Source organism: Leucopleurus acutus (genome assembly GCF_964270905.1).
Source record: "Leucopleurus acutus genome assembly, chromosome: 11".
Classification (NCBI taxonomy): domain Eukaryota; kingdom Metazoa; phylum Chordata; class Mammalia; order Artiodactyla; family Delphinidae; genus Leucopleurus; species Leucopleurus acutus.
This window is the reverse complement of record NC_139152.1, coordinates 103,227,635-103,240,410: the sequence shown is the minus strand read 5'-3', so window position 1 is coordinate 103,240,410 and position 12,776 is coordinate 103,227,635. Positions and strand designations below refer to the sequence as shown.

General features: G+C 58.3%; 1 protein-coding gene across 1 annotated transcript in view; it reads left to right on the top strand.

The window, feature by feature from the left end:
- Positions 1–11,631, top strand: part of TTLL8 (tubulin tyrosine ligase like 8) — a gene marked incomplete at its 3' end in the record, with an annotated part of 50,894 nt that extends 39,263 nt beyond the window's left edge. Inside the window, 2 exon segments of the mRNA XM_082850479.1 lie at positions 10,309–10,463; positions 11,569–11,631. Of these exon segments, the coding sequence (XP_082706605.1) occupies positions 10,309–10,463; positions 11,569–11,631 (218 nt within the window).
- Positions 11,632–12,776: the final 1,145 nt, after the last annotated feature.

The following is a 12,776-nucleotide window of genomic DNA, read 5'->3' as shown; positions in this document are numbered from 1 at the left end:
GTAGCAATGTTGGGTTCTACCAGGAAGGCTGAGCCAGGCTCCAGGCTGCAGGTTGGGCTGAGGTCCCCCTCATGTGTCTCCCCTTCTGGGGCCAGTGGTTCCCCAGTCATCATCTTCACGAGGCAGATGGTATCAGCATGAGAGGGCAAGTCAAAAGGGGGAGGCATCTGAAAGCTCCTACTCACATCACATGTGCCCAAACTCAAGTTGGTGGGCGACGGAGGATACTCCTCAGTGGGGTAGGAGGAGCGGAATGAATATGTTCTGAACGATAATCAAATATACAACAGTCTAATCTCCGGGTCACTGGCATTCACTTACCTTCTGCAAACAAACTACGCTCGCCGCCGCCGCCCGCCAAAAAGTCTCCACAGTCATAGAACCAGACTCTGAGTCTGGGATTTGTGATTCTCCGTCATTCCTCTTCACCTGGATAACTGTGAACCAGAAAAACAAGTTGGCAAGTCTGGGATTTGCTTTCCCTGCCTTACGAGCTGTGAGCTCAGCTGTGGCTGTTGCATGGAGGCTGGCAGAAGACACGCGACTCCTGGGTTGGAGACGAAGGACTTTATCGTTCTCATCTCAGGAAGCAGCGAGAGCCTCTGAACATCTGTGAAGCCATGTGGGGTGACGCACTGTGGCCCAGATGCCTGCTACACACGCTGAGTTTGCATCACAGATGAGGAACACTGAACCTCAGGCGTCTACCACTTTTGTAGCAAGCAGTAAGCAAGCCTGCTCTTGTCCTGGAGGGGACTAGCACCTCATCCCCCAGGACTGCTCACTGCAGGCACGATGCTGAGAAAGGCGAATGGGTGATCAGGGTCTTGCATTCTTGGCACACCCCACAAAGTATGTAGGGTGCTTGGGAGACCCAAGGAAGGCCTTCTCTCCCAGTGATACACAGCCACCCTGCATCATCTGAGCCTCCGGCCAGTTTCCACAGGCCACTCTGACCTGACCAGGAGAGGTGGGCACCAAACCCATTTGATTTGTCTCACATGCATTTGTTTAAGACAACCGTCATCAGGTCCACCAGTGGCACAGACCTCAGCCACGTTCTCTGGGGCCCTGGACTCAGCACTGTAAGTCCCAGAGGCATCCTTACTGCCAAACTGCCAGGACTGGCTTTGCTTTCCCCTCCTTACAAGCTGTTGGCTGTGAGCTTAGCTGAGGCTGTTGCGTGGATGTTGCCAGAAGACACGCGACTCCTGGGTCAGAGATGAAGGACTTCGTGAGCGCCAGCTGATCTGGGACGCACTGTGGCCCAGGCGGATGGCGCACGCACAGCGGGCCCGTGTCGCGGGGGGAGCAGTGAGCTTGGGGCACTTGCTGCCTTTTCAGGAAGCTCTTTGTCCTGGAGGGAGACATTACCTCACCCTGAGACGTGGCCCAAGTGAAGGGTGGTCAGGGCCTTGCATGGACGGAGCGCACCTCGAAGGACACGTAGGAGGGCACGAGACCCAGGGCTGTCTCTCCCAACACGAGGTACCTGCGTGCGTGTGTGCTCTTGAGCACGCGCGCACAGACACACACACACGCGCACGCCTGCATGGACACACACATGCGCACACACGCACACATGCACGCACGCCACATGGACGCAGCACAGGGTAGCTGGTCCACAGCACCCTGGATCCCCCCGGCAAACACTGCGCCCTTCCTGGGGGAAAGCTCTGTGCCATGACTATGCTCCTTAATCCATTTTCAGCGAGTCTTGGCTCTGCCCCGAGAGGCCCTTTTCTCGTCGTCCTCCTCGGCCGTATACGAAGGAGAATGTGGGGGACACGTTCCCCTTGGAGGCTGGCCGTTTCGTCCGCGGCTTGTGGCCTTAGGAAGCGGGGCTCTCAGGTCCTCACAGCACAAACGGGTGCCGCCTCTCTTGGCCCAGGCTGGCGGTCCTTCTGCTAACGTAGCCCTTCTCCCCAAAAGCTGTGCTTCCGTCCCGCCAACTCTGTGCACCAAAATCCACTCCCACGTTCGTCTTCAAGATACGTCCTTCTCTCCACCAGCGCTGGGACTCTGGGACCAGACCCACAGCCTCCCCAGGAGCCTCCTGCCCAGCCGAGGGCAGCTGTCCACCCCTTCCGAGAGCCTGGCAGAGGGCAAGGCAGCTGCCGGCAGCCTGGTCAGAGGCTGAGCCCCTGGAGGCCTTGCTTCCCGCAAGCGTCTCGGTTTTGTCTGTTGCTGGGGTGAGATGAGAACCTGGTCCACGTCGAGGCTCTGCGGGCTCAGTGTTCCTCCACCCCCTTCCGGAGGGCCACCTTCCCACACTCAGGTCCTGATGTCCCCACGCCCGCCAGTCACAGGGAGGGAAGGAGCGCAGCTGGCCCGGGGCTGCCCTCTCGGGGCCGCGCGGGTCCGGGGCGGCGACCCGGCCGGTTCAGGTGCTTCTTGCTGAAGGAGCCAAGGTTACTCCCGAAGCCACTGCGGACGATGCCCGGGTCCGCTCAGGGCGCACGCCGGCTTCCGGGCTCCCTCCAGGAGGGCGCCTGGCTGCACCACGCTGGGCACGCGCGACCCTCCAGCCAGTGTCCCTGCCGTGCGCGGTGTCGCTGTGGTTGACGTCTGCCTCGGTCTTGGTGCCCGTGGGAGACGGAGAGAGGGTCAACCTCCTGTGGCCGCTCTTCACGCCCCCCCCCCCCCGCTTCCCAAGCCAACACCACCTATTAGGGTCTCTCTCAGTTTCAGGACCCCCGCGCCTGAGTGGGTCTGTGCTGCGGTGACCGCGCGTGGCGCTCATCTCAGAGTGAAGCGATGCGTGATGGTCACGCGGCTGTGGCCCTGAGGGTCCCGCGGGACTAGCGGCGCTTGCTTCCAGGCTACCGGCTGTGTTCAGGCCGGAACCGCAGCTCCTCAGCCGCGAGCCCGCAGCTGCCCAGGCCGAGTTTGCCTCTGGACAGCTGGGCCGCACGCCAGCGCTTGCCGCCTTCACCGCACCGCGTGCAGGGGAGGGCAGGTCACCTGGCCGGGCCGCACGCCAGCGCATGCAGCCTTCACCGCACCGCGTGCAGGGGAGGGCAGGTCACCTGGCCGGGCAGCATGCCAGCGCTTGCCGCCTTCACCGCACTGCGTGCAGGGGGGAGCAGGTCACCTGGCCCGACCCAGCCAGCAGCACGGGAAGCACACTCTGCACCAGAGGCTGTTCTCAGCCCTTTGCATTTCCATACGTATGCCAGGATCAGCCTGTCCACCTCAAGAGAAAGAAAAAAAGAGACAGACAGACAGACAGAGAGGAGGGAGGGAGGGAGGGAGGGAGGGGAGAAGGGAGGGGAGGAAAAACTGCCAGGATTCTGATTGGGATCGCCTTGAATCTGCAGAGGGGAGAACTGACATCTCTATATTGTCTTTCAAATCAAAAGCATGATCTACTCTTAATTAGGGCGTCTTGATTTTCTCTGGATTGTGGCTTGTGGCTTTTCAGGGTAGAGGTCTGGCACGTCCTTCATTAGGTTTTTTTTCTGGTTATTTGGTGGTTTTTAACGCCACAGGAAATAATATCTCTTTTGACACAATGTTCTTAAGGCGCAACTTACAAATGGTAAGGACAGGTCTCCAGCAGACACGGTGCGACGTGTTTGCCTTCATGACCACCACCCGGATGGAGAGAGGGGACATTTCTCCACAGAAAGTTCCCCGTGCCCCTTTGCACCCTGTCCTCGGCCATGCGATGACCACTCTCTGACTTCAATCAGCCCAGGCTGCCGGGCCACACGTGGACCCACACGGCACGTGCTCGCCTGTGTCCGGCCTCTTTGGCCTTGGGCAGCCATGCCGAGAGCACCTGTGTGCACGTTTCCCTCGCCGAGCAGCGTCCAGGCTTGAGTGTGCTGATGGGAGGGTGGGTTGCTTCCCGCTGGGGACTGTCACAAATGGAGGTGCCCCATCACTCCAGAGCAAGCCTCCGCGGACCTGTGCATCGTTTCTCCCGGGTTTGTACCCGGGAGTGGATTGCGGGTGGCGGGGGACGCTTAGATTTTGCTTTAGAAGAAAGGGCCAGCAGCCTTCTACGGTGTTTGCGGTGTCTCCACCCCAGCAGATCGTGGGAGTCCTGACTGAGCCACACCCCCGCCACCGCTCGGCCTCGTAAACTTCGTGTTTTTAGCCATTCTGGTGCGTGCGTTCTACTTTGTGTTTCCAGGGTGACTAGTCCTGCTGTATGTTTACTGGCCGTTCAGATGCCTTTCGCTGTGAAATGCCTGTTGAAATCTTTCACCCATTTTAAAATTAGGTCCTTTGTCCTTTTGTTATTTATTTGTAGTGGTTTTTAGATAATCTGTATATTCGTTTCTCGGATATGTGTACGGGTAATACTTTCTCCCCGTCTGTGGTTTGCCTTTTCACTTTCTTAGTGACGCCTTTTGGGGAGTAGAAATATTTTATAAAGGGCAATTGGTCGCTTTTCCTTTTGTGGCTAGCACTTTTGGCATCCGACCTAAAATAACTTTGCTTTTCCAACGGTCATGAAGATGTTCCCGTATATTTCCTCCTAGAAGCTTTACGGTTTTGACGTTCACATGTGGTCTCTGATCCACCCTGAGTTAGGTTTTGCGCGTGGTGTCAAGTCTGTTTGCTTTCATCTGGACGTCCAGCTGACCGCCCCCCACCATTATCGAAAATACTCGCCTTCTCCCGTTCACTTGCTTTGGCATCTTTGTCAGAATAGACTCTCCAGAATGAGTTCTGGTTCTCTGTTCTGTCCCATCGATCGTTTGCTTATCCTTATACCAATACCACAATTAAGTCTTAATTACTGCAGTTTTGAAATAAGTTTTGAAAAGCGATAGGTAAGTTCTCCAACACTGTTTCCTGCCCAGGATCTCCTGGACTGTTCTGTCTTTTGAATTTCCATTTAAATTTTATTTATTTAATTTTATTTTATTGTTCTGGCCGTGCCATGTGGCATGTGGAATCTTAGTTCCCTGACCAGGGATCGAACCCATGCCCCCTGCCCTGGAAGCGTGGAGTCTTAACCACTGGACTGCCAGGGAAGTCCTCTATTTAACTTTTAGAATCAGCCTGTGGATTTCTAGAGATAGCCTGGCGGGATTTTGATGGGGATCGGGTCAAAGCTATCCATCATTTCAGGGAGAATTGATGCCCTTACCACAGAGACTCCCAATCTACGTGCATGAGGTATCTCGACATTTATTTAGGTGTTCTTTAGTTTTTCTAAGCAATATTTTTAGCATGGGTTTTTTCATCAAATGTAGTGCTATGTATTTGATGTATTTTTGGTACTTTTATACATATATATATATATTTTTTTAATTAATTTTTTTTTTGCGGTACGCGGGCCTCTCACTGTTGTGGCCTCTCCCGTTGCGGAGCACAGGCTCCGGACGCGCAGGCTCAGCGGCCATGGCTCACGGGCCCAGCCGCTCCGTGGCATGTGGGATCTTCCTGGACCGGGGCACGAACCCATATCCTCCGCCTCGGCAGGTGGACTCTCAACCACTGCGCCACCAGGGAAGCCCTGAGTTTGACTTATTTTTTTAAGATTCCACATATGAGTGATATAAATGGTGTTTTCAATTTTATTTTCCACTTATTTGTGCTGATGTGTAGAATATCCCCATGGCTTTTGCACACTGACCCTGTAGCCCACAGCGCTGGCGAGTTGACCTCCGGGTCCCACTAGTTTGTGGGTGCAATCCCATCACCTCGAATGACGTCCATCCTCCTTTCTTTCTGGTCTCTCCGCCTTGTCCCTGTTCCTGCCTCACTGCACTAGCCGGAACCTCCGTAGGGAGGGGGGCAGGAGTCCGCTGTAAGGTTTTCACAAACACACGCTCTCAGATCGAGGACATTCCGCTATTCCTTGTTTGCTGAGAGGTGTTTTCTTTTCTCTGTTTATCATGAATGACATAGAATTTCTCCACTGTTTCCCCTGAATCTAATGAGATGGTCGTATTATTCTGTTCCTGTGAGTGGCATCAACTGATGCAGGAATGGGAAGCGGACCTTGTCTTCCTTCATTATCTTTCTAACGTCTGCAGAATGAGAGATGACTTCTCGCTTTTATTCCTAATGTTGTCCCCTCCCCCCACCCAGCCCCCACCGCCCTCAGTCTCACCACCGTCTGTCACTTTATCCAGCTTCTCAGAGAACCAGGCTTAGGCTTTGCTGAACTTCCTATTTGCTGACTTTTGCTCTTACATTTGTTGTCTGGGTTTGTTCTTTTTCTAACTTCTTGAGCTAGATGGTTGGTTCCTAACTTTCAGCATTTCTTCTTTTCAATACGTACATTTAAGGATGACAATTTCCCTTTATTTTCTACTTTAACTGCATCTGCAAATGTTTGAAATGCAGTATTTTGGGTATTATTCAGATCAGTATTTTCTAATTTTCATTACAGTTATTTCTCTGATCTCTAAGTTATTTAGAAATTGGTCTCCTATAAATACATTTGCATCAGATTGTGTAATTAGCTTGTATTTTCTTGTTAGCAGAATTGTATTTGATTGGAGCAGTGTCACTTCAACACCCAGACACTTGCTGTGAGTTACTTCATGTTGTCAGTGCTCACGGTGCCTGAAAATAGTGTGTGTTCCACGATTACTGGGGTCAGAAGTGGGGTTGAGCTTGTGTCTTTCAGATCTTTTATATCTTTCTGATATTTCTTTTCTGTGCATTCCATCAATTACCAAGCCAAGTAGGGTAACAATCTTTGGGATGCATCCCCTTCTTATAATCCTGACAATTTTTACTTTCTATTTCTTCAGCCTCTGTTTTATTTTGGTTAGAATTTTCCTCGTATATCTTTTCCTTTCAGTCATTCTCTAATCTTACGTTTTAGATACTCCTCTGCGTAAAATGTGATTTTTTTTTTCTTTAACGTGAAAGTGGGTTTGTTCAGGGAGGTGCACACTGCACAGACAGAGTGTGGCCCGTCTCAGAAGGCGAGAGCGGCCACAATTTAAATTCAAATTGACCGCCCACTTTTCAACGGCGCATTTACCACTTGCGTTTTGTGTGATCGTATATACACACAGACACAGGGATTCTACACAACAGATTACTCCAGACAACAAGTACCTGTTACCCCACATATTTCTGAGGGTCAGGGACCCGACAGGGCCTTAACCTTGAGGTACTGGCTCAAGGCCTCACGAGCTGCAGGCAGACGTCGGCAGAGGCTTGGCTGGGGCAGGGACCCACTCCCGTGGCGGCTCACGCACACGGTGAGGGGCGGAGGCCTCGCCTCCTCCCCATGTGGACCCTCCAGGGGGCTGCCCGAGCGACCTCACCGCGGGCGGAGCGTCCTCGGAACAGCGGGCTCCGGACCCACCCCTGGAGACACGCTTCTGTGGCCCGGCCTGCGCAGTCGGGCTCCATCACCTCCGCCGTGTTCTGCCAGCCGCGCAGCCCGTCCTGGTGCGACGCGGGGGGCCCGCCCGCGGGGTGTCTTGGGGCCTTGCGGCCACAGCGCCTCTCGCCTGCTTGCGTCTGGTCGCTGTCCGCCCCTCCCCCGTGTCCCGCTTTCTCTTCGTTCTGGCCTTATTGCCGGCGGCCGTTTTGTCGCTTGGCGTTTTCCTTCTTCTCGTTGGGGGCTACATACGCCGCCCCTGGGCTTCGAGTGGCCGCCTGGGGGTTGCTCCCTGAGCTATCAACGCCCACAGTGCGAGAGAATCATACCTTTGCCCGCACCCGGACAACACAGTGGCCTTCAGTCCTGGGGACGCGAGACGTGGGCATCGCGTGTTCAGACCACGCACCTCGCCGTTCTGCCCGCGCGCTCCCCGCGTCTCAGGCTTCGATGCGGGAGCTCTTCTTTATCCTGCTTTTGCACACTCACCTTGAGAGCGACAGGCTCTCTGCCGTGGGAGTCCTGCCATTTCCTTGCAGCCTCTCTCTGCTGTCGCGGCTTTCACTGCTGCGCTCAGAGGTGCTCGGCTGAGCCCGCGGCTTTCCAAAAGTGAGCTGTCTTAACTGCGGCGCCATTTACGACGTTTTAGTAAGACAGGGCTGGGTGTGGGATTTTATTTATTCAAACTGGGAATCTTTGGACATCTTTACTCTCCCACTCGTGTCATTAATCGTTTATGAGAAACTTCCAGCCTCTCACTGTACGTATTGCCTCCGCCCCGTCCTCTCTGTCCTGGCCTTTGGAGCTCAGGCGTGACGTTGCTCACACCTTCGCTGCCCCTCAGCCCGTATCACTCCCGTTCAACGTCTGGTTTCCTGTGCTGCCATCGGCACAGTCTCCTCATTTGTCTTCCGGTTCATTCTGTCCCTAACAGTGTCTAGAACCCTATGAATCCCATCCATTGAAACTTTAACCTTAGTTATTATCGTTTCATTTTTTAGACACTCTACTTTTCAATAAAGTTGGTTATTCTTTATAGTTCCTTTCCTTTGCCTAAAACCTCTAAATTGTATGACATCACACAGTTAGCTTATATTCTGTGTCTGATAATTCGAACAGGGGAAGTCTTTGGTCATGTCTGTGCTGCGGTTTCGGCCGGCACTCTCACATTTTATTAGAGACAGATCAGTTTCTTTCAAACGTTAGTTGTGGGGATTCTTTGCACTCCTTCCAGAGTGCAGGGGAGCCCCTCGGAGGGTGGTGTTTGCCCCGGGCCCCTCATCTCCCGCCTCCCGAGGAACGCTGCCCGCGTCGCTCTGAATTCATAGCTTGATGCTTTGTGCCCTCCCCGCCGTGCCTGCAGCCCAGGGGTAAGAAGCCGTCACTCAGACCTGTTGGGGACTAGCTCGGGACTCCAACTTCTCTGGGATTTCCACCCACATAGCTCAGCCCCTAGAACACGCCTGGCGCTCCCTGGGGCAGGGAAGGTGTGTTCTGGGCTCACCCGTGCACCCGGGGTGTAACCTTTCGGGCTTGCTGCTTCTTCGAGGGGTGGGGTGTCTCTCACCCCTCTTGGGGGTGGTCTTCTGCCCCTGCACCCCTAAAGCCTTGGCAACTCGAGCCTCGAGGGGTGCTGGTCCGCAGAGCCTCTGAAGGAAGGGCTTCCCCGCAGCTGCGACCTGATCACCCCTTGCTTTCTGCCAGCTTTTGTTGCTTCTGAGACGTTTTTCGTGTTCTGTGCTCAGGGTTGGTGCTTTTCCCCAGAAGGGCTGGCCTGGATCCCAGAGCACCCACTCCTGCGCGGACACCCCGTCCGCTTCGGTGATGTCCCCCGTCCCCGGTGCTCCGTAGGCCTCACCCCCTCCTCCTTCACCCCCACGATGCATGGCTCTCCTGCTTCTCAGCCCCTCACGCCAACCCCTAAACGGATGGCTCAGCCCCTCCTGCCTGCCTCATGCCGCGCCTCTGCCGCAGGGGCCTGGCCCTTCCTCAGCTTGGAGCGGGCCCAGGGCTCTGTCCCCGTCCAGCCCTACGCTAGGCCCGTTTAGGCCTGAGGTGCATTGGTGGGCAAAGCACTGCCGGCAGAGCTGCCCCCTTGGCGACTGCTCACCCCTGAAGATTTGGCCTCCCCACCCTGTGCCCAGGCCTCCGGTCTCCCACACCCTCATATGCCACGCAGGCCCTGGCATGTCCTGCGGGTCAGGCTGGCCCCAGGACCCGGGGAAGGCCCCACTCCTGGGCTCCGGCTCAGCCTCCGCTCAAGGGTCCAGGAAGCTGTGGGCTGCTTTGCATAGGCGCCGGGTGGCCCCCACTCCTGCCCACCCCACCCAGACCCTCCCGGACCCCGGGCAGGAGTGACTCAGCCCAGGGCACTGGCAGCGGGTGGCTCTGCCCGTGGCATTCCTGGGCTGAGCCATTGCTGGCTGGGCACTGCCCGGGGCCCGGGCCCACTGCCCGGGGCGTGCTCATTCCCCCTGGCTGGGAATGCGCCCCCTTGGGGGTGGAGAAGATAAGCAGGGCCAGGGGCCTCAACGCTCGGCTTTGAGTGGAGGTCTGGGCTTTTCTGAGAGCTGGGAAAGCCGGGCGGCTTCTGTGTGGGAGCAGGTGGGCTTGGGAGCCAGCTGGGACGGAACTGCCAGCCAGGCGCATGCCTTGCAGCGGGGAGGGCCGCCGCAGGGTGGGCGAGCCCGAGGTGGGTGTGCTGGAGGGAGCACCGTCTCAGGGACCAGTGGACGTGGCCAAAACGAGGTCTTGGGGCAGCAGGCGTGGCTTTTGGTACCAGTGGGCCTGGTCTGGGGTGGTGGACATGATTTCATGCACTGATGGATGCAGTCTGTGGGCTGGTGGGTGGCCTCAGTGGGCGTGGTCTGGGGCAGGTGGGCTCTGTCTGCACAGGTGGGCGTGGTCTGGGGCAGGTGGGCGCGGTCTGGGGCCATGGACGCGGTTTCCGGGCGGGTGGGCACCGTCTCAGGGCCCTTCTCTCTCTCCCTCTCCCCCAGGGCTGCCAAGGGCCCCCCCAGCGCCGTGCCTAGTGTGCCGTGGCTCGCTGCCGCCCGCCGGTCCCTGCGAACGCTGCTGCTCGTTCTGCGCCGCCGTCCTGCAGGGCGCCTCCGTCGTGCCCCTCGGCAACGGGCCGGGCGGCGGCCTGTGCCTCGTGACACCAAGGACCAGGCCCCGCGGCCTCCAGTGCGTGGCGTGCTTCTCTGGAAACCTTGGCATAGATGAAGGGCCTTGTACACAGAGCTATTTTAGCGAAGTCGTGCAGTCTTCACCGTGGTATTTCTGTGGAGCCTCAGTCCCCACCCTCTCCCAGTGCCTGCACCCCATGCCCACCCACATCCCGGGCCCCTTGCCCTGCATCCCACATGCCATACCCACGCACCCGTGTCCCCAGACCCACACGTCTCTCCTCACCCCGCATGTGAGAGGCATGCCCTGGGCATGTGAGAATGAGAGCCTTCTGGTGTGTGGGCTCCCCCGCAAGACACCCCTCCTCTGGAGCCCCTCCCTCCTTGCCGGAGGGCCCCGGCCGGCTCCCCAGCGGCCCCTTGTTCACTCATTGATTCAACAAAAGTCTGGCTGTACTGGTCCAGGTTCTTTGCACCCAAGAGCCTCCTTTCAACCTGGGCTGAGCGAGGGGGTGAAGGGGGTCCCTGCACTGGGTCAGATCCCCTCAGATTGTACCGCAGGTGGACTTTCGGGCCTCTGGCTCTCAGTGGGCCGTGCAGGCTGTGGAGACCAGAGGTGGGGGAGCCCCTGCAGCCTCTCTGGGCTCAGGCTGGGGTGTCCCAACCACCCGAGCCTACAGGGGACAGGGGGCCTGCGAGGGGTCTCGAGGGCCGGTTCTTTGTGGACACTGGGGGGATCTGCAGCCCCCAGCCCTCAGAGGCAAGACAGGAGACCCAGGGGTCAGGGGCCTGTCCCCACCATGGTTCTTCCCCGTGAAGTCATGTGGTTGGATTTGCCGTCCACGTCCGGTCACCTGCATCCCCTTGGCACCGGGATGGCGTGTTCAGCACACCAGGGTGTCACCTGGTGGGTGGGCCTGTCCTGGGGCGGCCCCGGAGAGAGGGCCACTGTGGGGCCTACTGGGCCACATGGGGCCTCTGTGCCGCTCTGGGGAGAGTCACTGAGTGCGGCGTCCCCACCTGTCCCGTGGGTGATGATAAAGCAGGCTGTGGTGGAGGGCAGCGCCGGGCCGCGCAGCCTGAGCTCCGGCAGCACGTCCTCTCCCGACTTACGCCGCCCGGCTGACCTAGGGGCCCAGGGACCTCCTGCAGCTCAACTCGGGGGGGCCAGAGCAGGGGCGGCGGGAGGACTAGCGCCTGGACTTCCTGGCCACCCCGAAACACGCCAGCCTGTGGCTGACCGCACCCCAGGCCAGCCCCACAGGTGAACGCTGCCGGGCATGCGCCATCCCCATCAGCTCTGCCTCACTGACAGGGCAGAGTGAGGGGTGGTGCCCAGAGCCCCGCGGTGCCCACGCGTGCTCTGGGGCTGGTGGGAGCAGCGGTGAGGTGCAGGCCCGGAGGGAGGGAGGCGGGCCGTGGGCTCTGGTGCCTGGGCGGGGGTGGGGGGTGGGGGGTGGGGCCCATGGTCTTGGGTGCCGTCTGCCTTGGGTCCCATCCTCTGGTGCTGAAGCTCCATCAGATGTTTCCCAAGTTCGTTCCTGCCTCGGGCCTGAGCCCACTTCACGGAGCACTCGGGTCGGACAGGGTGCAAGAGACGGGCCGGCAGCCAGGGCCGCCCCAGGGGCCCGCCTGCCCAGGGTGCCAGCCTGGGGTCAGCTCCGGGTCAGCTCCTCTCCACGCTTGGGGTGCCCTGTTGTGGTTTCAAGCAGAGCCCCAGCCCCCAGGGCCAGCACAACGGGGGCGGGGTGTCCCCAGCTCTCCAGCCATACACCTGTTCCATGCCCCCTTCATGGGACAGTGCCCTCCCAGGCCGGAGGGTGCAGGAGGAGGGCTGGACACAGGGAGGATACCAAAGGGCCCCAGAGCCACACCTTGGCTTCTGGGGCCGGACAGGGTGCTGGGAGCCGCTGCCCGGAGACATCTCCCCTGTCCAGGAAGATCTGAACGGGAAGGAGCAGAGCTCCGCCGCCAGCAGAAGCCAGGCCCCAGAGTTACAGGCCACGGGGCACTGCCCTCTGGGGTGAGAGATGTCTAGGCAAGGGCTCAGCAAAGGGGGGGCAGCCTCTCACATACAGATGGGTGACGGGGGCACTCGGGGTGTCCCCAGGCTTGCGGGAGTTGGGGCTGGCGCCAGTGGCCCTGGGGGACAGGCGCCTGGGATGGCTCCCACCCCTCTGCCAGCCCCACTGAGCTCGACGACCACGGCCCCGACCACCTTCCATCCCCCAACCACAGGACGGGAGCCTGAGAGACAGGGGGACACCCAGGAGCCGTGGGGGAGGCAGGCGGCTCCCTGATCGCACAGGCGCGCAGCCAGCCCCAGGGGAACGTGGTTA